The sequence below is a fragment of the Nansenia antarctica genome (genome assembly GCF_963989245.1).
Source record: "Nansenia antarctica genome assembly, chromosome: 18".
In the NCBI taxonomy this organism is placed as follows: Eukaryota; Metazoa; Chordata; class Actinopteri; order Argentiniformes; family Microstomatidae; genus Nansenia; species Nansenia antarctica.
In genome coordinates, this window is record NC_137691.1 from 65286 (window position 1) to 90000 (window position 24715).

Consider the following 24715-nt stretch of genomic DNA (forward strand, 5'->3'; position numbering starts at 1 on the left):
TATTGGAACCGGGCCGCTGTGGGTTCTGCTGTTGCTATGCGGAAGCGCCCATGGTTACTGCAGCTGCTGGTGTTCAGAGGAGCTTCGTAGATCATCTGTCTGAAGTTTAACTCAGTTTAACAACCTAACTTTAACCCTTTATTAGCTGTTAGCAGCTACGTTGATGTAATAAACCAGAGACATAGAACATAAGGAATTAGGAAAACTTTGATTTAGTTGTTTTAAGGCAACTGTTGTTTACAAGCTAACCAGCTAACCAGCTAACCAGCTAACCAGCTAACCAGTCATAACGGTGAGTAGCTGAACCACAGATATTATATAACCTAACCCTAACCCTATGTATATATATAACCTAACCCATGTTTAGTTTATTAGCTAACTTCAGCTGCCTACCTGAACATCGATACAAACCTAGCTACGTGTTACATATGGATATATTATATATACATTTACTTGTTTAAATCTTATAGTAATTCTTATATGTTTTAGTTATTTTGTTTATCTTTGTTCTATGCCTCTTGGGTTGTGGTTTATTCTGGTTTAGGGTTAGTTAGTTATGCTGTGTGGATGTTAGAGCACTTTGAGCTGCAACGTTTGCAGGAAAAGTGCTCTACAAATAAAGGCTATTATTATTGCTGCACCAAGGCAGGTAGAACATTAAATCAGCTACTTGTGAAGGTTTAACCATGGATAATGTGTCTTCTGCAGGTCATTGGGTTAGGGTTAGGGTTATGAAGGTTGACATGCAGGTCATTGGGTTAGGGTTAGGGTTATGAAGGTTGACATGCAGGTCATTGGGTTAGGGTTAGGGTTATGAAGGTTGACATGCAGGTCATTGGGTTAGGGTTAGGGTTATGAAGGTTGACATGCAGGTCATTGGGTTAGGGTTAGGGTTATGAAGGTTTAACCATGGATAATGTGTCTTCTGCAGGACATTGGGTGAAGGTTGACATGGATAAGGAGCAGCGGAACAGTGTTGCGTTCAACGCCTCTAAGAGAGAGATGTTCACTGCCAACCACGGCTACAAGTCCCTGCAGAAGAGACTCAGGGCTCAATGGAAGATTCAGAGGTATACTAATACTATATCTATACCTACCGTATATCTATATCTATATCTATATCTATATCTATATCTATACCTATATCTATACCTATGTCTATATCTATATCTATATCTATATCTATCTATATCTATATCTATATCTATACCTATGTCTATATCTATATCTATATCTATATCTACTATATCTATATCTATCTATACCTATGTCTATATCTAGGGTTATCTTTAATGAATAATGCATCGTTGTCATTAGACATAATTAGATAGCTTTGAAATCATAAAGTGATGTGGTGTGTTAATCACTACCACTATCACTATCATGTTTTATATCACTATTTGCACTTCTGGTTAGATGCTAAACTGCATTTCGTTGTATAGTACTTATACTCTGTGATGACAATAAAGTTGAATGTAATGTAATGTAATGTAATGTAACCCCCCCAGCATTAAAGAGGAGCTCTCCTTAGAGAAGCTGAGCGGTGTGAAGTTGTGGATGACGGCTGGTCCGAGGGAGAAGTTCACCGCTGCGGAGGTGCCTAACCCTGTCCTGTCCTGTCCTGTCCTGTCCTGTCCTGTCCTGTCCTGTCCTGTCCTGCCCTGCCCTGTCCTGTCCTGTCCTGTCCTGTCCTGTCCTGCCCTGCCCTGCCCTGCCCTGCCCTGCCCTGTCCTGTCCTGTCATGTCCTGCCCTGCCCTGCCCTGCCCTGCCCTGTCCTGTCCTGTCCTGTCCTGTCCTGTCCTGTCCTGCCCTGTCCTGTCCTGTCCTGTCCTGCCCTGCCCTGCCCTGCCCTGTCCTGTCCTGTCCTGTCCTGTCCTGTCCTGTCCTGTCCTGTCCTGTCCTGTCCTGTCCTGTCCTGTCCTGCCCTGCCCTGTCCTGTCCTGTCCTGTCCTGTCCTGTCCTGTCCTGTCCTGTCCTGCCCTGTCCTGTCCTGTCCTGTCCTGTCCTGTCCTGTCCATCCAAACATTTGTCGGTGTGTGTTGATGTCTAAACTGGTCCAGTTCCATCGTAACGTGACACTCCGTCTTGTTTCAGCTGGAGGTCCTTAAGCAGTACCTGGACGGCGGGGGAGACATACTGGTGATGTTGGGGGAGGGAGGGGAGATGAAGTACGACACCAACATCAACTTCCTGCTGGAGGAGTTTGGGATCATGGTGAATAACGGTGGGTGTCCTGACTCATGGTGAATAACGGTGGGTGTCGTGACTCCTGAGTGAATAACCGTGGGTGTCGTCTGTCGTGACTCCTGAGTGAAATATTCGTTGTCACGTTTGAACGTTGACTTCCAGCTTCTGCTGTGAAAATGTGTTCCTGTCAGTCAGTGTTTGAGGTTGGGTTAGGGTTAGGTTTAGGGTTAGGGTTAGGTTGCTTGAGGTTGTATCGATGATGTTTTCCCTCTATTCTCATTTTCTTGAAACTGTAGATGCTGTTGTGAGGAATGTTTATTACAAGTATTTCCACCCAAAGGAGGCGCTTGTGTCCAATGGTGTCCTGAACAGGTCAGTCGATGAACCGTATCAATACAATACAGAGAGATAGTCTAGAGAACATAGATATATGGTTTGTCTGTCACAAAGCAATAATGCTTTTAAAAAATGGCTTTCTTGTTTATAATGTTACATTTCAGAAAGGGATAATGAGATGATGAGTTGAGCTGCTTGCAATAGTTATTAAATATGGGGATGTATTGACCTGTTCTGTACATCTTCATCTCTCAGAGAGATCAGTCGGGCAGCTGGTAAGCTGGTGACGGGGATCATTGAGGATGAGAGTACCGGGAACAATGCACAGTAAGTCTGACTTTTATTCTTTTTCACGTTTGTGTGCTTTTATTAATACAGGCTACTCCCAACCCTATTAATACAGGCTACTCTTTGTAAATGCTTTTGTTCATCCATCCACCTACTGTGTCCTGTTCATACATCCATCTCCTGTGTCTTGTTCATACATCCACCTACTGTGTTTTGTTCATACATCCATCTCCTGTGTCTTGTTCATACATCCATCTCCTGTGTCTTGTTCATACATCCATCTCCTGTGTCTTGTTCATACATCCATCTCCTGTGTCTTGTTCATACATCCATCTCCTGTGTCCTGTTCATACATCCATCTCCTGTGTCCTGTTCATACATCCATCTCCTGTGTTTTGTTCGTATCCCACCTGCTGTGTTCTGGTGCAGGGCTCTAACGTGTGTGTTCTGGTGTGTGTTCAGGGCTCTGACGTTTGTGTATCCGTACGGAGCGACCCTGAGCGTGATGAAGCCGGCTGTGGCGGTTCTGTCCACCGGGTCGGTCTGCTTCCCTCTCAACAGGCCCGTCCTAGCCTTCTACCAGGTCAAGGTGAGTCCTGTTCTTCTACCAGGTCAAGGTGAGTCCTGTTCTTCTACCAGGTCAAGGTGAGTCCTAGCCTTCTACCAGGTCAAGGTGAGTCCTGTTCTTCTACCAGGTCAAGGTGAGTCCTGTTCTTCTACCAGGTCAAGGTGAGTCCTGTTCTTCTACCAGGTCAAGGTGAGTCCTGTTCTTCTACCAGGTCCAGGTGAGGAGCAGGACCACGTTTTGAACCATGTTGACCATTCAGCAGACGCTTTTATCCAAAGCCACTTACGATTAGAGATTACAGGGTTACAGTCTCACTGGAGTAACTTTGGGCTTTAAGTGCCTTACTCAGGTGGGGATTTGAACTCATGACCTTCTGATCACCAGTCCAACTCACTATCCACTGCTACACCACTTTGACTTCTTACAAGACCACATCAAGGATTGACAAGAAGAAGAAGAAGATGTATTCATGGCTTAAATGGACTGCACTCACATAGCTATGCCTTTATCCAAAGTGCTTTACAACGGCCTCTCATTCACACACACATTCACACACACATTCACACACACATTCACACACACATTCACACACCAATGGCGGCAAGCTTCCATGCAAGGCTCACTGGGAGCAATTTGGGGTTCAGTGTCTTGCCCAAGGACACCTCATGTGGCCAGCCGGGGTTCGAACCACCGATCTGCCAACCTTGCGATCATTAGACGGCAGCTTTACCTCCTGCGCCACAGCCGCCTCGTGTGTCTCGATGTGTGATGTGTGTGTGTGTGTGTGTGTGTGTGTGTGTGTGTGTGTGATGTGTGTGTGTGTGTGTGTGTGTGTGTGTGTGTGTGTCTCGATGTGTGTGTGTGTGTGTGTGTGTGTGTGTGTGTGTGTGTGTGTGTGTGTGTGTGATGTGTGTGTGTGTGTGTGTGTGTGTGTGTGTGTGTGTGTGTGTGTGTGTGTGTGTGTGTGTGTGTGTGTGATGTGTGTGTGTGTGTGATGTGTGTGTGTGTGTGTGTGTGTGATGTGTGTGATGTGTGTGTGTGTGTGTGTGTGTGTGTGATGTGTGTGTGTGTGTGATGTGTGTGTGTGATGTGTGATGTGTGATGTGTGATGTGTGATATGTGTGTGTGTGTGTGTGTGTGTGATGTGTGATGTGTGTGTGTGTGTGTGATGTGTGATGTGTGTGTGTGATGTGTGATGTGTGATGTGTGATGTGTGTGTGTGTGTGTGTGTGTGTGTGTGATGTGTGTGTGTGTGTGTGTGTGTGTGTGTGTGTGTGATGTGTGTGTGTGTGTGTGTGTGTGTGTGTGTGTGTGATGTGTGTGTGTGTGTGTGTGTGTGTGTGTGTGTGTGTGATGTGTGTGTGTGTGTGATGTGTGTGTGTGTGTGTGTGTGTGTGTGTGTGATGTGTGTGTGTGTGTGTGTGTGTGTGTGTGTGTGTGTGTGTGTGTGTGTGATGTGTGTGTGTGTGTGATGTGTGTGTGTGTGTGTGATGTGTGTGTGTGTGTGATGTGTGTGTGTGTGTGTGTGTGTGATGTGTGTATGTGTGTGTGTGTGTGTGTGATGTGTGTGTGTGTGTGTGTGTGATGTGTGTGTGTGTGTGTGTGTGTGTGATGTGTGTGTGTGTGTGTGTGATGTGTGTGTGTGTGTGTGTGTGTGTGTGATGTGTGTGTGTGTGTGTGTGTGATGTGTGTGTGTGATGTGTGTGTGTGTGTGTGTGATGTGTGTGTGTGATGTGTGATGTGTGTGTGTGTGTGTGTGATGTGTGATGTGTGTGTGAAGTGTGATGTGTGTGTGGTGTGTGATGTGTGTGTGTGATGTGTGTGTGTGTGTGTGATGTGTGATGTGTGTGTGTGTGATGTGTGTGTGTGTGTGTGTGTGTGATGTGTGTGATGTGTGTGTGTGTGTGTGTGTGTGTGTGTGTGTGATGTGTGTGTGTGTGTGATGTGTGTGTGTGATGTGTGATGTGTGATGTGTGATGTGTGATATGTGTGTGTGTGTGTGTGTGTGTGATGTGTGATGTGTGTGTGTGTGTGTGATGTGTGATGTGTGTGTGTGATGTGTGATGTGTGATGTGTGATGTGTGTGTGTGTGTGTGTGTGTGTGTGTGTGTGATGTGTGTGTGTGTGTGTGTGTGTGTGTGTGTGTGTGTGTGTGTGTGTGTGTGTGTGTGTGTGTGTGTGTGTGTGTGTGTGTGTGTGTGTGTGTGTGTGTGTGTGTGTGTGTGTGTGTGTGTGTGTGTGTGTGTGTGTGTGTGTGTGTGTGTGTGTGTGTGTGATGTGTGTGTGTGTGTGTGTGTGTGTGTGTGTGTGTGTGTGATGTGTGTGTGTGTGTGATGTGTGTGTGTGTGTGATGTGTGTGTGTGTGTGTGTGTGTGTGTGTGTGTGTGTGATGTGTGTGTGTGTGTGATGTGTGTGTGTGTGTGATGTGTGTGTGTGTGTGTGTGTGTGATGTGTGTATGTGTGTGTGTGTGTGTGTGATGTGTGTGTGTGTGTGTGTGTGATGTGTGTGTGTGTGTGTGTGTGTGTGATGTGTGTGTGTGTGTGTGTGATGTGTGTGTGTGTGTGTGTGTGTGTGATGTGTGTGTGTGTGTGTGTGTGATGTGTGTGTGTGATGTGTGTGTGTGTGTGTGTGATGTGTGTGTGTGATGTGTGATGTGTGTGTGTGTGTGTGTGATGTGTGATGTGTGTGTGAAGTGTGATGTGTGTGTGGTGTGTGATGTGTGTGTGTGATGTGTGTGTGTGTGTGTGATGTGTGATGTGTGATATGTGTGTGTGTGTGATGTGTGATGTGTGTGTGTGTGTGATGTGTGTGTGTGTGTGATGTGTGATGTGTGTGTGTGTGTGTGTGTGATGTGTGATGTGTGTGTGTGTGTGATGTGTGTGTGTGTGTGTGTGTGTGATGTGTGTGTGTGTGTGTGATGTGTGATGTGTGTGTGTGTGTGTGTGTGTGTGATGTGTGATGTGTGTGTGTGTGTGTGATGTGTGATGTGTGTGTGTGTGTGTGTGTGTGTGTGATGTGTGATGTGTGTGTGTGATGTGTGATGTGTGATGTGTGATATGTGTGTGTGTGTGATGTGTGATGTGTGTGTGTGTGTTAGGGCTGCACGATTTGGGGGAAAAATCGAATTGCGATTATTTGGACAGATATCGCGATTGCGATTAATTTGCGATTATAATTTTTTTAAATAGCAAAAAAAAAAAAAAAAAAAAGGGAGTTTTTGTAAAGTGTGGCCATATCTCCGGCTAGGAAGGTCGTATCAACGTGCAGTTTGTTTGTACGTCTTCAGGGGACTTAGAGGCTCCCTCCTCTAGCACCCCCACAGCCCGAGCTACGAGTGAAAGAACTAAACTTACATTGGGTTGCTTTAAAGTTGGGTTGCTTTAAAATCAAGCTTCAGATTAAAACATGTGATGGAGCATTACTAACCTGACTCAGGTGGTTTGTTTCACACAACCATCTAGGAAAGCTTAATTGGAAGCTGTTTGGAAAAGGGCAGGTACTTTCAAAAAATACTTGGCAGGTGATTGGATGAATCTGTCTATCACCTATTTTCAGAGAGCATTACCACATGATACCATCAAACTATTAACTGCTCTAATTCTAATGCAAGGATGAGAACTTAAAAGATATGAATTGTATATATGATAACCTCATCTCATCTAGACAGGTGGCTACTTTCTAAGATGATCCAGCTATTAAAATGATCATTTGGGGATACACTGTGACTATAACTGAAAGGACCACATCTAGATGACTCGGTCAACAGTCGAACTGATGAATGATAGAATGGTGGTCTCTGACTATGGAGCACAGACACACGTCACCTTGACTTAGAAATCTGTGACATACTTCAGCCCAAGGCTAGGCTAGGCTAACCTCTGCGTCTTTAAAGCCGGCTGGTATGAACGAATGGTATGAGGTTATGCATACAGGACACATTCATGTTTGACAACAGAACAGTTAACTTCCATGTATCCATAAGCCTGCTATACTATATAAACACCAACCCGCAGGTTGCTGAGACTGTCAACTCTGTGTCTGTACTTTAACGCCGGGTTAGCATGAGTAGCTAAGCTAAGCTACCGTCTCGAAGACTACAAGTTAGCTAAGCTAAGTTTAAGGCTGGACTAACAGCACCGACATGCACTTGGCTGGTACAGTTAGTATAGTGAAATTGTACACTTACCTGTCGCAATTATAACATACTAACGTTTATCATACGTCCAGTAAGCCATGTGGTGTCTAATTGTCTCCGTTACGTTAGCCCAAAGTCTCATAATAATTGGACTGACTGTCGTGACACAACTTATGCCTGCGTTCGTAAATTCGCTCTGAGAGCGCCGGGTTCAAAGTCATAAAGAGACCAAGTAATTTGATTGGACAAGAGGCATTCCATGAGTGCTGATCAAATTTCCAAAAAAGGTTTTAATCTCAATGTGACTTCCTGGTAAAATAAAGGTAAAAAAAATAAAATAAAAAAAAATAATAAATCGCGGGCAAATCGCAGGCTTTGCGATTAGCTAATCGCATCATTTCAAATCGCGATTTCGATTTAAAATCGATTAATCGTGCAGCCCTAGTGTGTGTGTGTGTGTGTGATGTGTGTGTGTGTGTGTGATGTGTGATGTGTGATATGTGTGTGTGTGTGATGTGTGATGTGTGTGTGTGTGTGATGTGTGTGTGTGTGTGTGTGTGATGTGTGATGTGTGTGTGTGTGTGTGTGTGTGATGTGTGATGTGTGTGTGTGTGATGTGTGTGTGTGTGTGTGATGTGTGTGTGTGATGTGTGATGTGTGATGTGTGTGTGTGTGTGTGTGTGTGTGTGTGTGATGTGTGATGTGTGTGTGTGTGTGTGATGTGTGTGTGTGTGTGTGTGTGTGTGTGTGATGTGTGATGTGTGTGTGTGTGTGTGTGATGTGTGATGTGTGTGTGTGTGTGTGTGTGTGATGTGTGATGTGTGTGTGTGATGTGTGATGTGTGATGTGTGATGTGTGATATGTGTGTGTGTGTGATGTGTGTGTGTGATGTGTGATGTGTGTGTGTGTGTGTGTGTGATGTGTGTGTGTGATGTGTGATGTGTGTGTGTGATGTGTGATATGTGTGTGTGTGTGTGTGTGTGTGTGATGTGTGATATGTGTGTGTGTGATGTGTATGTGTGTGTGATGTGTGATGTGTGATGTGTGTGTGTGTGTGTGATGTGTGATGTGTGATGTGTGATGTGTGTGTGATGTGTGTGTGATGTGTGATGTGTGATATGTGTGTGTGTGTGATGTGTGATGTGTGTGTGATGTGTGTGTGATGTGTGATGTGTGATGTGTGATGTGTGTGTGATGTGTGTGTGATGTGTGATGTGTGATATGTGTGTGTGTGATGTGTGTGTGTGATGTGTGATGTGTGTGTGTGATGTGTGATATGTGTGTGTGTGTGTGTGTGTGTGATGTGTGATATGTGTGTGTGTGATGTGTATGTGTGTGTGATGTGTGATGTGTGATGTGTGTGTGTGTGTGTGATGTGTGATGTGTGATGTGTGATGTGTGTGTGATGTGTGTGTGATGTGTGATGTGTGATATGTGTGTGTGTGATGTGTGATGTGTGTGTGATGTGTGATGTGTGATGTGTGATGTGTGGTGTGTGATGTGTGATGTGTGTGTGATGTGTGTGTGTGTGTGTGTGATATGTGTGTGTGTGTGTGTGTGATGTGTGTGTGTGTGTGTGTGATGTGTGTGTGTGTGTGATATGTGTGTGTGTGTGTGTGTGTGTGATGTGTGTGTGTGTGTGTGTGATATGTGTGTGTGTGTGTGTGTGTGTGATATGTGTGTGTGTGTGTGTGATGTGTGATATGTGTGTGTGTGTGATGTGTGTGTGTGTGTGTGTGTGATATGTGTGTGTGTGTGATGTGTGATGTGTGTGTGTGTGTGTGTGGTGTGTGATGTGTGATGTGTGTGTGTGATGTGTGTCTGGTCTTGTGTGTTGAAGGAGGCAGCAGGCAGCAAGCTGGCAGTGTTGATGTGTGTGTGTGTGTGTGTGATGTGTGATGTGTGTCTGGTCTTGTGTGTTGAAGGAGGGTTCAGGCAGCAAGCTGGCAGTGTTGGGTTAGGGTTAGGGTTAGGGTTAGGGTTAACCCTAAGGTCTTTTGTGTTGAAGGAGGCAGCAGGCAAGCTGGCCGTGTTGGGTTCCTGTCACATGTTCAGTGACCAGTACCTGGACAAGGAGGAGAACAGTAAGATCATGGTGAGCGCCTGTCATACCGGTCCACTTTGTTTCAGACCGCTGGACACACAGGTGACCGTCTCTACGGCGACCCGACCCAAAGATGCGTGAGTGATCACAACAGTGAACACCAGGGCCCGGTTGTTCTGATCCAGGATCAGATCTGGCTGGTTTCCCTCTAATACGCCTCAAAACCAGCCAGTCAGATCCGATCCTGGATCAGAGAAAAGAATCAGGATCATTCTGATCCAGCTTAAAGGTTTTGAACAACTGGGCCCTGTGCTTATCTGGCAACATTAATAATAATAATAATAATAATAATAATAATAATAATAACTTGGATTTATTTAGCGCCTTTCATAAAACCCAAGGACACTTTACAATTCTAAAGGAAATGGTCTGACGGACAAACAAACAACAGAAAACAAACAAAACAAAACAGAAACAGTGACTAGGGGCCAAAGGCCTTGGTGAACAGATGGGTTTTGAGGGCTGATTTGAAGGAGTCCAGGGTAGGGGGTGCGCATCACTATGGGGAGAGAGCTCCAGAGGGTAGGTGCAGCCACGCTGAAGGCTCTGTCCCCAAAGGTCCGTAGTTTGGTGCAGGGACATTAGTCCTTATTATTCTTCAATGGTTTTGTCCCCCTTGCAGGGCGTTGTCTTCTATATGAGCTGTGTTCCTAACCCTAACTCTAACCCTTGCAGGATGTCGTGTTCCAGTGGCTCATGACTGGAAACATCCAGCTGAACCAGATCGATGCAGAAGACCCTGAGGTGAGCTGGGAGATGTAGTTTCACCTTTGAGTCCTGAGTAATTGAATTATTCAAGTAGTCTATACAAAAATAGATGGAGGTAGCCTGGTTTCTTCAACTGCATAGAAAATTTATTTAATTGTCTTTTGCAAAAGGAGAACAGTTTACAAGTCTGTCAAGTCAAACGTCCTCAGAAAAGTGAAGTTCAAAGCACAGAGGCTAGCTTTTTATGTGCAGATAATTCGGTTGTTAAGTGTGACGTTTTTTGGCAAAAAACAAAAATTCCCCGCACCAGAGTACCAGTGTACTAAAGCACCAGAATACCAGTGTACTAAAGCGGTAGAATGACAGTTCAATAGTTTTTTAGACTGGGATCTATTCATACAACAAGGGAACATTACTTTCCCGTTTTTCCCATATTGTCAGCGTCTTTGAGCCTCGGAAAAGCGCTATACAAATATAATGAATTATTATTATTACTGCGGCATTTCGAAGAGACCACCTCAGCTAACGTTGGACCTGGAAACGCGTCACGACTTAACAACCGAATAGTCACACCCTCAGGTAAGGTACAAGCCAATCACAGGGACTTCCTGTCTACATCTGTCATGAGGAGGGGGTCCTCTTAGAGACACAAAGGTGGAAAAGGAACACGTCAATCAGGTCTTTTGTGATCATTTAAATGTGTCTGTTGTCTGGCCAACGTCACCCTAACCCTTTCTAGTAGAGAAAACTGGTTTTCATTGTCTTATCAGGTTGAGGTGGTTAAGTGTGTTAATTCTGCCCAGACAGTGTGACTGATAGTCACAACAGTAATAGTAACCAATGACCAAATAGTTTACCAGACGAATACATTCCACTACACCTGACAGGAAGAGTTAGTGACCGTTCCCCCTCCCTCCTCAGATCACAGACTACACCATGCTGTCACTAACCCCCCTCCTCCTCCTCAGATCACAGACTACACCATGCTGCCACTAACCCTCCTCCTCAGATCACAGACTACACCATGCTGCCACTAACCCCCTCCTCCTCCTCAGATCACAGACTACACCATGCTGCCACTAACCCCCCCTCCTCCTCAGATCACAGACTACACCATGCTGCCACTAACCCCCCTCCTCCTCAGATCACAGACTACACCATGCTGCCACTAACCCCCCTCCTCAGATCACAGACTACACCATGCTGTCACTAACCCCCTCCTCCTCCTCAGATCACAGACTACACCATGCTGTCACTAACCCCCTCCTCCTCAGATCACAGACTACACCATGCTGTCACTAACCCCCCTCCTCCTCAGATCACAGACTACACCATGCTGCCACTAACCCCCCCTCCTCCTCAGATCACAGACTACACCATGCTGTCACTAACCCCCCTCCTCCTCAGATCACAGACTACACCATGCTGCCACTAACCCCCCCTCCTCCTCAGATCACAGACTACACCATGCTGCCACTAACCCCCCTCCTCCTCCTCAGATCACAGACTACACCATGCTGCCACTAACCCCCTCCTCCTCCTCAGATCACAGACTACACCATGCTGTCACTAACCCCCTCCTCCTCAGATCACAGACTACACCATGCTGTCACTAACCCCCCTCCTCCTCAGATCACAGACTACACCATGCTGCCACTAACCCCCCCTCCTCCTCAGATCACAGACTACACCATGCTGTCACTAACCCCCCTCCTCCTCAGATCACAGACTACACCATGCTGCCACTAACCCCCCCTCCTCCTCAGATCACAGACTACACCATGCTGCCACTAACCCCCCTCCTCCTCCTCAGATCACAGACTACACCATGCTGCCACTAACCCCCTCCTCCTCCTCAGATCACAGACTACACCATGCTGCCACTAACCCCCCTCCTCCTCAGATCACAGACTACACCATGCTGCCACTAACCCCCCTCCTCCTCAGATCACAGACTACACCATGCTGCCACTAACCCCCCCCCCTCCCTCCTCAGATCACAGACTACACCATGCTGCCACTAACCCCCCTCCTCCTCCTCAGATCACAGACTACACCATGCTGTCACTAACCCCCCTCCTCCTCCTCAGATCACAGACTACACCATGCTGTCACTAACCCCCCTCCTCCTCCTCAGATCACAGACTACACCATGCTGCCGGACACGGGGGGTCTGTCAGAGCGGCTGAGGGTCTGCCTGCAGGAGGGGGAGGAGAACCCGCGGGACTTCACCTCCCTGTTCGACACGTCGCTGCTGAAGCTCTCCACCAACACGCTGCCCCAGGTCATCAGGTGAGGCCGCCACCTACACCTACAACACTGTCATTAACACTAGAACAGCCATGGGTGGGGTCATTAACACTAGAACAGCCATGGGTGGGGTCATTAACACTAGAACAGCCATGGGTGGGGTCATTAACACTAGAACAGCCATGGGTGGGGTCATTAACACTAGAACAGCCATGGGTGGGGTCATTAACACTAGAACAGCCATGGGTGGGGTCATTAACACTAGAACAGCTATGGGTGGGGTCATTAACACTAGAACAGCCGTGGGTGGGGTCATTAACACTAGAACAGCCATGGGTGGGGTCATTAACACTAGAACAGCCATGGGTGGGGTCATTAACACTAGAACAGCCGTGGGTGGGGTCATTAACACTAGAACAGCCATGGGTGGGGTCATTAACACTAGAACAGCCATGGGTGGGGTCATTAACACTAGAACAGCCATGGGTGGGGTCATTAACACTAGAACAGCTATGGGTGGGGTCATTAACACTAGAACAGCCGTGGGTGGGGTCATTAACACTAGAACAGCCATGGGTGGGGTCATTAACACTAGAACAGCCATGGGTGGGGTCATTAACACTAGAACAGCCGTGGGTGGGGTCATTAACACTAGAACAGCCATGGGTGGGGTCATTAACACTAGAACAGCCATGGGTGGGGTCATTAACACTAGAACAGCCATGGGTGGGGTCATTAACACTAGAACAGCCATGGGTGGGGTCATTTGACCAAGTGAGTAAAAAAAAAGTTATATCTTTGCACTCTGGATCCTCCTTTCATGACTTTTCCTAGATATGTGCGTTCTACCACCCAGTATTTAAAAAAAAATTCTAATCCCATCAGGATAAGCTAGTATGAAGCTATTTTGCAGTTTTTCTGTGTAGGAGGCAGGCTAATTTACAAGACACGGCAACTAGTGGTCGTTGTGTGTAAGTAGCAGCTTCCCATTGCAAAGCCTATGGTCATTTGACCCCCGAGGCGGCTCTTATAGTAGGTAACACTGTTCTAGTGTTAAACTGGAAGCACATGACTCCCTACACTACTGTAGGCTGTGGCTGAAGAGGCTAGTCTACAGACCATTGTGTCTGCTGTGCTTGCATCTGTATGGGATGTTTATTGAGAGTACTGTATGTTTGTTGACATTGACAACAATGTGATACTCAGCCACTAACCTCCTCCTCCTCCTCCTCCTCCTCCTCCTCCTCCTCCTCCTGCAGTTCTTACAAGCAGCTAAACGTCAAACACGAGCCCCTGCAGCTGATCACACCTCAGTTTGAGACGCCCCTGCCTCAGCTGCAGCCCGCTGTAAGTCTGACCCCAGGCCTGTGTTCACCCAGCTGTAAGTCTGACCCCAGGCCTGTGTTCACCCAGCTGTAAGTCTGACCCCAGGCCTGTGTTCACCCAGCTGTAAGTCTGACCCCAGGCCTGTGTTCACCCAGCTGTAAGTCTGACCCCAGGCCTGTGTTCACCCAGCTGTAAGTCTGACCCCAGGCCTGTGTTCACCCAGCTGTAAGTCTGACCCCAGGCCTGTGTTCACCCAGCTGTAAGTCTGACCCCAGGCCTGTGTTCACCCAGCTGTAAGTCTGACCCCAGGCCTGTGTTCACCCAGCTGTAAGTCTGACCCCAGGCCTGTGTTCACCCAGCTGTAAGTCTGACCCCAGGCCTGTGTTCACCCAGCTGTAAGTCTGACCCCAGGCCTGTGTTCACCCAGCTGTAAGTCTGACCCCAGGCCTGTGTTCACCCAGCTGTAAGTCTGACCCCAGGCCTGTGTTCACCCAGCTGTAAGTCTGACCCCAGGCCTGTGTTCACCCAGCTGTAAGTCTGACCCCAGGCCTGTGTTCACCCAGCTGTAAGTCTGACCCCAGGCCTGTGTTCACCCAGCTGTAAGTCTGACCCCAGGCCTGTGTTCACCCAGCTGTAAGTCTGACCCCAGGCCTGTGTTCACCCAGCTGTAAGTCTGACCCCAGGCCTGTGTTCACCCAGCTGTAAGTCTGACCCCAGGCCTGTGTTCACCCAGCTGTAAGTCTGACCCCAGGCCTGTGTTCACCCAGCTGTAAGTCTGACCCCAGGCCTGTGTTCACCCAGCTGTAAGTCTGACCCCAGGCCTGTGTTCACCCAGCTGTAAGTCTGACCCCAGGCCTGTGTTCTGTCTCTGTCCCGCTCTTAATATAACTATGAGTATTGTTTATATACACTAGTAGACATGACACACTATTATGGTAATGACCACATTTAACGACCACACTATTGGTAATGACCACATTTCTACCAAAGGTTGTGTGTCTCCAGGTGTTTAATGGTTGTGTGTTCAGGTGTTTAATGGTTGTGTGTCTCCAGGTGTTTAATGGTTGTGTGTTGTTCAGGTGTTTAATGGTTGTGTTGTCCAGGTGTTTAAAGGTTGTGTGTTGTCCAGGTGTTTAAAGGTTGTGTGTTGTCCAGGTGTTTAAAGGTTGTGTGTTGTCCAGGTGTTTAATGGTTGTGTTGTCCAGGTGTTTAATGGTTGTGTTGTCCAGGTGTTTAATGGTTGTGTTGTCCAGGTGTTTAATGGTTGTGTTGTCCAGGTGTTTAATGGTTGTGTTGTTCAGGTGTTTAAAGGTTGTGTTGTCCAGGTGTTTAATGGTTGTGTTGTTCAGGTGTTTAAAGGTTGTGTTGTTCAGGTGTTTAATGGTTGTGTTGTCCAGGTGTTTAAAGGTTGTGTGTTGTCCAGGTGTTTAATGGTTGTGTTGTCCAGGTGTTTAATGGTTGTGTTGTCCAGGTGTTTAATGGTTGTGTTGTCCAGGTGTTTAAAGGTTGTGTCTCCAGGTGTTTAATGGTTGTGTTGTCCAGGTGTTTAATGGTTGTGTCTCCAGGTGTTTAATGGTTGTGTTGTCCAGGTGTTTAATGGTTGTGTGTCTCCAGGTGTTTAATGGTTGTGTTGTCCAGGTGTTTAATGGTTGTGTTGTTCAGGTGTTTAAAGGTTGTGTCTCCAGGTGTTTAATGGTTGTGTTGTCCAGGTGTTTAAAGGTTGTGTTGTTCAGGTGTTTAATGGTTGTGTTGTCCAGGTGTTTAATGGTTGTGTGTTCAGGTGTTTAATGGTTGTGTGTCCAGGTGTTTAATGGTTGTGTGTTGTTCAGGTGTTTAATGGTTGTGTGTTGTCCAGGTGTTTAATGGTTGTGTTGTTCAGGTGTTTAATGGTTGTGTTGTCCAGGTGTTTAATGGTTGTGTTGTCCAGGTGTTTAATGGTTGTGTTGTCCAGGTGTTTAATGGTTGTGTTGTCCAGGTGTTTAATGGTTGTGTTGTCCAGGTGTTTAATGGTTGTGTTGTCCAGGTGTTTAATGGTTGTGTCTCCAGGTGTTTAATGGTTGTGTTGTCCAGGTGTTTAAAGGTTGTGTTGTTCAGGTGTTTAATGGTTGTGTTGTCCAGGTGTTTAATGGTTGTGTGTTCAGGTGTTTAATGGTTGTGTGTCCAGGTGTTTAATGGTTGTGTGTTGTTCAGGTGTTTAATGGTTGTGTGTTGTCCAGGTGTTTAAAGGTTGTGTGTTGTCCAGGTGTTTAATGGTTGTGTCTCCAGGTGTTTAATGGTTGTGTGTTCAGGTGTTTAATGGTTGTGTGTTGTTCAGGTGTTTAATGGTTGTGTTGTTCAGGTGTTTAATGGTTGTGTTGTCCAGGTGTTTAATGGTTGTGTTGTCCAGGTGTTTAATGGTTGTGTTGTCCAGGTGTTTAATGGTTGTGTTGTTCAGGTGTTTAATGGTTGTGTTGTCCAGGTGTTTAATGGTTGTGTCTCCAGGTGTTTAATGGTTGTGTGTTCAGGTGTTTAATGGTTGTGTGTTGTCCAGGTGTTTAATGGTTGTGTCGTCCAGGTGTTTAATGGTTGTGTGTTCAGGTGTTTAATGGTTGTGTTGTCCAGGTGTTTAATGGTTGTGTTGTCCAGGTGTTTAATGGTTGTGTTGTCCAGGTGTTTAATGGTTGTGTTGTTCAGGTGTTTAATGGTTGTGTTGTTCAGGTGTTTAATGGTTGTGTGTCTCCAGGTGTTTAATGGTTGTGTTGTCCAGGTGTTTAAAGGTTGTGTTGTCCAGGTGTTTAATGGTTGTGTTGTCCAGGTGTTTAAAGGTTGTGTTGTCCAGGTGTTTAAAGGTTGTGTTGTCCAGGTGTTTAATGGTTGTGTTGTCCAGGTGTTTAATGGTTGTGTTGTTCAGGTGTTTAAAGGTTGTGTTGTCCAGGTGTTTAATGGTTGTGTTGTCCAGGTGTTTAAAGGTTGTGTTGTCCAGGTGTTTAAAGGTTGTGTTGTCCAGGTGTTTAATGGTTGTGTTGTCCAGGTGTTTAATGGTTGTGTTGTTCAGGTGTTTAATGGTTGTGTTGTTCAGGTGTTTAATGGTTGTGTGTTGTTCAGGTGTTTAATGGTTGTGTCTCCAGGTGTTTAATGGTTGTGTGATGTCCAGGTGTTTAATGGTTGTGTTGTCCAGGTGTTTAAAGGTTGTGTTGTTCAGGTGTTTAAAGGTTGTGTGTTGTCCAGGTGTTTAATGGTTGTGTTGTTCAGGTGTTTAAAGGTTGTGTGTTGTCCAGGTGTTTAATGGTTGTGTTGTCCAGGTGTTTAAAGGTTGTGTTGTCCAGGTGTTTAATGGTTGTGTTGTCCAGGTGTTTAAAGGTTGTGTTGTCCAGGTGTTTAATGGTTGTGTGTTGTCCAGGTGTTTAATGGTTGTGTTGTCCAGGTGTTTAATGGTTGTGTGTTGTCCAGGTGTTTAATGGTTGTGTTGTCCAGGTGTTTAAAGGTTGTGTTGTCCAGGTGTTTAATGGTTGTGTGTTGTCCAGGTGTTTAATGGTTGTGTTGTTCAGGTGTTTAAAGGTTGTGTTGTCCAGGTGTTTAATGGTTGTGTTGTCCAGGTGTTTAATGGTTGTGTTGTCCAGGTGTTTAATGGTTGTGTGTTGTCCAGGTGTTTAATGGTTGTGTTGTCCAGGTGTTTAAAGGTTGTGTTGTCCAGGTGTTTAATGGTTGTGTGTTGTTCAGGTGTTTAATGGTTGTGTGTCCAGGTGTTTAAAGGTTGTGTGTTGTCCAGGTGTTTAATGGTTGTGTTGTCCAGGTGTTTAAAGGTTGTGTTGTCCAGGTGTTTAATGGTTGTGTGTTGTTCAGGTGTTTAATGGTTGTGTGTCCAGGTGTTTAAAGGTTGTGTTGTCCAGGTGTTTAATGGTTGTGTGTTCAGGTGTTTAATGGTTGTGTGTTCAGGTGTTTAATGGTTGTGTGTTCAGGTGTTTAATGGTGGTTGTGTGTTCAGGTGTTTAATGGTTGTGTGTTCAGGTGTTTAATGGTTGTGTGTTCAGGTGTTTAATGGTTGTGTGTTCAGGTGTTTAATGGTTGTGTTGTCCAGGTGTTTAAAGGTTGTGTTGTTCAGGTGTTTAAAGGTTGTGTGTTCAGGTGTTTAATGGTTGTGTGTTGTCCAGGTGTTTAATGGTTGTGTTGTCCAGGTGTTTAATGGTTGTGTTGTCCAGGTGTTTAAAGGTTGTGTGTTGTCCAGGTGTTTAAAGGTTGTGTTGTCCAGGTGTTTAATGGTTGTGTGTTGTCCAGGTGTTTAAAGGTTGTGTTGTCCAGGTGTTTAATGGTTGTGTTGTTCAGGTGTTTAATGGTTGTGTGTTCAGGTGTTTAATGGTTGTGTTGTCCAGGTGTTTAATGGTTGTGTTGTCCAGGTGTTTAATGGTTGTGTTGTTCAGGTGTTTAAAGGTTGTGTTGTCCAGGTGTTTAAAGGTTGTGTTGTTCAGGTGTTTAATGGTTGTGTGTTGTCCAGGTGTTTAAAGGTTGTGTTGTCCAGGTGTTTAATGGTTGTGTTGTCCAGGTGTTTAATGGTTGTGTGTTCAGGTGTTTAATGGTTGTGTGTTGTCCAGGTGTTTAAAGGTTGTGTTGTCCAGGTGTTTAATGGTTGTGTTGTCCAGGTGTTTAATGGTTGTGTGTTCAGGTGTTTAAAGGTTGTGTGTTGTTCAGGTGTTTAATGGTTGTGTGTTCAGGTGTTTAATGGTTGTGTGTTGTTCAGGTGTTTAATGGTTGTGTTGTCCAGGTGTTTAATGGTTGTGTTGTCCAGGTGTTTAATGGTTGTGTTGTCCAGGTGTTTAATGGTTGTGTGTCTCCAGGTGTTTAATGGTTGTGTCTCCAGGTGTTTAATGGTTGTGTTGTTCAGGTGTTTAATGGTTGTGTTGTTCAGGTGTTTAATGGTTGTGTGTCCAGGTGTTTAAAGGTTGTGTTGTCCAGGTGTTTAAAGGTTGTGTCTCCAGGTGTTTAATGGTTGTGTTGTCCAGGTGTTTAATGGTTGTGTTGTTCAGGTGTTTAATGGTTGTGTGTTGTCCAGGTGTTTAATGGTTGTGTTGTCCAGGTGTTTAATGGTTGTGTTGTCCAGGTGTTTAATGGTTGTGTGTTGTCCAGGTGTTTAATGGTTGTGTGTTGTCCAGGTGTTTAATGGTTGTGTTGTTCAGGTGTTTAATGGTTGTGTGTTGTTCAGGTGTTTAATGGTTGTGTTGTTCAGGTGTTTAATGGTTGTGTTGTCCAGGTGTTTAAAGGTTGTGTTGTCCAGGTGTTTAATGGTTGTGTTGTTCAGGTGTTTAATGGTTGTGTTGTTCAGGTGTTTAATGGTTGTGTTGTCCAGGTGTTTAATGGTTGTGTGTCCAGGTGTTTAAAGGTTGTGTTGTCCAGGTGTTTAATGGTTGTGTGTTCAGGTGTTTAATGGTTGTGTGTTGTTCAGGTGTTTAATGGTTGTGTGTCCAGGTGTTTAAAGGTTGTGTTGTCCAGGTGTTTAAAGGTTGTGTGTTGTTCAGGTGTTTAATGGTTGTGTGTTCAGGTGTTTAATGGTTGTGTTGTTCAGGTGTTTAATGGTTGTGTTGTCCAGGTGTTTAATGGTTGTGTTGTTCAGGTGTTTAATGGTTGTGTTGTTCAGGTGTTTAATGGTTGTGTTGTTCAGGTGTTTAAAGGTTGTGTTGTCCAGGTGTTTAATGGTTGTGTGTCTCCAGGTGTTTAATGGTTGTGTTGTTCAGGTGTTTAAAGGTTGTGTTGTCCAGGTGTTTAATGGTTGTGTGTCCAGGTGTTTAATGGTTGTGTTGTCCAGGTGTTTAATGGTTGTGTGTTCAGGTGTTTAATGGTTGTGTGTTGTTCAGGTGTTTAATGGTTGTGTGTTGTCCAGGTGTTTAATGGTTGTGTGTCCAGGTGTTTAAAGGTTGTGTTGTCCAGGTGTTTAATGGTTGTGTGTTCAGGTGTTTAATGGTTGTGTGTTGTTCAGGTGTTTAATGGTTGTGTGTCCAGGTGTTTAAAGGTTGTGTTGTCCAGGTGTTTAAAGGTTGTGTTGTCCAGGTGTTTAATGGTTGTGTTGTTCAGGTGTTTAAAGGTTGTGTGTTCAGGTGTTTAATGGTTGTGTGTTGTTCAGGTGTTTAATGGTTGTGTGTTGTCCAGGTGTTTAATGGTTGTGTGTCCAGGTGTTTAAAGGTTGTGTTGTCCAGGTGTTTAATGGTTGTGTGTTCAGGTGTTTAATGGTTGTGTGTTGTTCAGGTGTTTAATGGTTGTGTCTCCAGGTGTTTAATGGTTGTGTTGTTCAGGTGTTTAATGGTTGTGTTGTTCAGGTGTTTAATGGTTGTGTGTCCAGGTGTTTAAAGGTTGTGTTGTCCAGGTGTTTAAAGGTTGTGTCTCCAGGTGTTTAATGGTTGTGTTGTCCAGGTGTTTAATGGTTGTGTTGTCCAGGTGTTTAATGGTTGTGTGTCCAGGTGTTTAATGGTTGTGTGTTGTTCAGGTGTTTAATGGTTGTGTTGTCCAGGTGTTTAATGGTTGTGTTGTCCAGGTGTTTAATGGTTGTGTGTTGTCCAGGTGTTTAAAGGTTGTGTTGTCCAGGTGTTTAATGGTTGTGTCTCCAGGTGTTTAATGGTTGTGTGTTGTTCAGGTGTTTAATGGTTGTGTTGTCCAGGTGTTTAATGGTTGTGTTGTTCAGGTGTTTAAAGGTTGTGTGTTGTCCAGGTGTTTAATGGTTGTGTGTTGTTCAGGTGTTTAATGGTTGTGTCTCCAGGTGTTTAATGGTTGTGTTGTCCAGGTGTTTAATGGTTGTGTGTCCAGGTGTTTAAAGGTTGTGTTGTCCAGGTGTTTAAAGGTTGTGTTGTTCAGGTGTTTAAAGGTTGTGTTGTCCAGGTGTTTAAAGGTTGTGTGTTGTCCAGGTGTTTAATGGTTGTGTTGTCCAGGTGTTTAAAGGTTGTGTGTTGTTCAGGTGTTTAATGGTTGTGTTGTCCAGGTGTTTAATGGTTGTGTCTCCAGGTGTTTAATGGTTGTGTGTTGTTCAGGTGTTTAATGGTTGTGTTGTCCAGGTGTTTAATGGTTGTGTTGTTCAGGTGTTTAATGGTTGTGTGTTGTTCAGGTGTTTAATGGTTGTGTGTTGTTCAGGTGTTTAATGGTTGTGTTGTTCAGGTGTTTAATGGTTGTGTTGTCCAGGTGTTTAATGGTTGTGTGTTGTCCAGGTGTTTAATGGTTGTGTTGTCCAGGTGTTTAATGGTTGTGTTGTCCAGGTGTTTAATGGTTGTGTTGTTCAGGTGTTTAAAGGTTGTGTTGTCCAGGTGTTTAATGGTTGTGTCTCCAGGTGTTTAATGGTTGTGTTGTCCAGGTGTTTAATGGTTGTGTGTTGTCCAGGTGTTTAATGGTTGTGTTGTCCAGGTGTTTAAAGGTTGTGTTGTTCAGGTGTTTAATGGTTGTGTTGTTCAGGTGTTTAATGGTTGTGTGTTCCAGGTGTTCCAGCCGGCCTTCAGGGACCTGCCCCCCCCCATGCTGGACCTGTTTGACCTGGATGAGACTTTCTCCTCTGAGAAGGTCCGCCTGGCTCAGCTGTCCAACAAATGTAAGTGGTCATAGCTCAGCTGTCATACCAGGGGGGGTCATAGGTCAGCTGTCATACCAGGGGGGGTCATAGGTCAGCTGTCATACCAGGGGGGTATTCCATCATACAGCCCCGGATTGTCCTTTAGCGACGTTGATGGAATACCCCCCTGATGATACCACCCAATCATACTACACACATTTTAAGTCGTGCAAACAACATCCATTTCAATATGTATTTAAAAAAAAAACGTTTATTTTATTTATATAGCACCTTTCATACAAGAAATGCAGCTCAAAGTGCTTTACAACAAGAATAAACACATAAAGTGAATATAAAGACATATACAAGCATAACATGAATATAAAAGCAGCATAACATGAATATAAAAGCAGCATAACATGAATATAAAAGCAGCATAACATGAATATAAAAGCAGCATAACATGAATATAAAAGCAGGAAAACTGTAAAAAGAAAAATGTAAAGATAAAATAGGGAAACAAAAAAGGGAAACAATGTACAACCTCTGCCTTAACGCTCAGTAACCTTAGTAACCGCTATCCATCTTCTCATCAGCATCACCTTTCCCCACCCCTTTGATCTCTCTACCTTTCCCCATCCCTTTGATCTCTCTACCTTTCCCTCTCCCTTTCATCTCTCTACCTTTCCCTCTCCCTTTCATCTCTCTACCTTTCCCTCTCCCTTTCATCTCTCTACCTTTCCCTCTCCCTTTGATCTCTCTACCTTTCCCCATCCCTTTCATCTCTCTACCTTTCCCCATCCCTTTCATCTCTCTACCTTTCCCCATCCCTTTCATCTCTCTACCTTTCCCCATCCCTTTGATCTCTCTACCTTTCCCTCTCCCTTTCATCTCTCTACCTTTCCCCATCCCTTTGATCTCTCTACCTTTCCCTCTCCCTACCTTACAGTCTGTCATCTCCCTTACAGTCTTTCATCTCCCTACCTTATACAGTCTGTCATCTCCCTTACAGTCTTTCATCTCCCTACCTTATACAGTCTGTCATCTCCCTTACAGTCTGTCATCTCAAACATCTGTTTTTGGAAAAGGTCACATGAGCTTTACAATGTTTTTGTTTGACCAAACTGCCGGTCAGTGAAAGTGTGTGTGTGTGTCTCTCTCCTCAGGCTCAGATGAGGACCTGGAGTTCTACGTGAGGAAGTGTGGCGACATCCTGGGGGTGACGGGGGGGCTGGACAAGCAGCAGAGAGACGCCAGGCACATCCTGGAGCACGTCTTCTTCCAGGTGGTGGAGTTTAAGAAGCTCAACCAGGTGAGCCATGCTGTGTCTCTACACCCTGGGGTTAGGGTCTATATACATGCTGTGTCTCTACACCCTGGGGTTAGGGTCTATATACATGCTGTGTCTCTACACCCTGGGGGGCAGGAGGTAGGGTCGCCGTCTAATGATCACAAGGTTGGCAGATCAGCGGTTCGAGCCCCGGCTGGCCACATGTCGAAGTGTCCTTGGGCAAGACACTGAACCCCAAATTGCTCCGAGTGAGCAGGCCGGCGCCTTGCATGGTAGCTTGCCACCATTGGTGTGTGAATGTGTGGGTGAATGTGTGTGTGAATGTGTGTGTGAATGTGTGTGTGAATGTGTGTGTGAATGTGTGTGTGAATGGGTGAATGAGGCCGTCGTAAAGCGCTTTGGAGCAGCAAAAGGCAGTGCAGTCCATTTACCCTGCTGTGACCTAGGCCTTGATGTGAGCAGGGTAACCTAGGCCTTGATGTGAGCAGGGTAACCTAGGCCTTGATGTGAGCAGGGTAACCTAGGCCTTGATGTGAGCAGGGTAACCTAGGCCTTGATGTGAGCAGGGTAACCTAGGCCTTGATGTGAGCAGGGTAACCTAGGCCTTGATGTGAGCAGGGTAACCTAGGCCTTGATGTGAGCAGGGTAACCTAGGCCTTGATGTGAGCAGGGTAACCTAGGCCTTGATGTGAGCAGGGTAACCTAGGCCTTGATGTGAGCAGGGTAACCTAGGCCTTGATGTGAGCAGGGTAACCTAGGCCTTGATGTGAGCAGGGTAACCTAGGCCTTGATGTGAGCAGGGTAACCTAGGCCTTGATGTGAGCAGGGTAACCTAGGCCTTGATGTGAGCAGGGTAACCTAGGCCTTGATGTGAGCAGGGTAACCTAGGCCTTGATGTGAGCAGGGTAACCTAGGCCTTGATGTGAGCAGGGTAACCTAGGCCTTGATGTGAGCAGGGTAACCTAGGCCTTGATGTGAGCAGGGTAACCTAGGCCTTGATGTGAGCAGGGTAACCTAGGCCTTGATGTGAGCAGGGTAACCTAGGCCTTGATGTGAGCAGGGTAACCTAGGCCTTGATGTGAGCAGGGTAACCTAGGCCTTGATGTGAGCAGGGTAACCTAGGCCTTGATGTGAGCAGGGTAACCTAGGCCTTGATGTGAGCAGGGTAACCTAGGCCTTGATGTGAGCAGGTTAATCTAGGCCTTGATGTGAGCAGGTTAATCTAGGCCTTGATGTGACTGACCATGTCCCCCTTCTCTTGCAGGAACATGACATCGATACAACAGACACAAGATTTTCCCCGTTCGGACTAAACTAGCAACCGGAAGGATAGTTTGTACAGTTTTGTAGTTTATGTACTGTCTTATATCATTCCATATTCAGCTTTTTTTATTGCTACAGGAACACTTGTACAATTATAAACAATGTATATAAATAAGGTTTGTTTCCTGGACCGATGAAGTAGAAATCAATTTATCTTGTCGTATGAGGCGTTTCCTCATCGTGTTTTGTTGTCAAACAATTTGTCATTTTCTGTGTAAATAAACTTTTCTAATGTTGTCTATATATGTTCTATATATCCAAGAGGCACTTCAGATTTAAATCGACATCAAACTTTATTTCCATAATAGATTCCATTAAAATATGTTTTGTCTTCAGGGGGGGGGGGGGGCATTCAGGGGGGGGGGCATATGAACACTGAACATCTCCTCTCCATGTCTGTAACAGAGGAAGCAGATCACATGTCAGTAGGCAAACCAATAAACAAACTAACCCCTAACCCTGCACTGACAGACAGCAGAAATAAATGAATCACTTAACCAGAGAACCTCACCTCAACAGTCCAGCGGCCTTCAGACGCCCATTTGAGATTTGTTCTCCGCGTGTGCGGAGGCCGACGTGCGTCTCTGCCATCCGTCCTCAGCCAGCGGCGCTACAGACCCAGAAGACGCTACAGACCCAGAAGACGCTAGCGGCGCTACAGACCCAGAAGACGCTACAGACCCAGAAGACGCTAGCGGC

General features: G+C 45.5%; 1 protein-coding gene across 1 annotated transcript; it reads left to right on the plus strand.

Moving 5' to 3' along the window:
* Positions 1 to 155: 155 nt before the first annotated feature.
* Positions 156 to 24095, plus strand: ift52 (intraflagellar transport 52 homolog (Chlamydomonas)). The gene is made up of 14 exons (XM_080548223.1): positions 156 to 292; positions 932 to 1070; positions 1509 to 1596; positions 2096 to 2225; positions 2485 to 2560; positions 2780 to 2851; positions 3275 to 3401; positions 9525 to 9611; positions 10296 to 10364; positions 12466 to 12620; positions 13838 to 13925; positions 21333 to 21441; positions 22569 to 22714; positions 23958 to 24095. The coding sequence occupies exons 2-14, from the start codon at positions 952 to 954 to the stop codon at positions 24009 to 24011; spliced, it is 1320 nt and encodes a 439-aa protein (XP_080404349.1). The 5' UTR covers positions 156 to 292; positions 932 to 951; the 3' UTR covers positions 24012 to 24095.
* Positions 24096 to 24715: the final 620 nt, after the last annotated feature.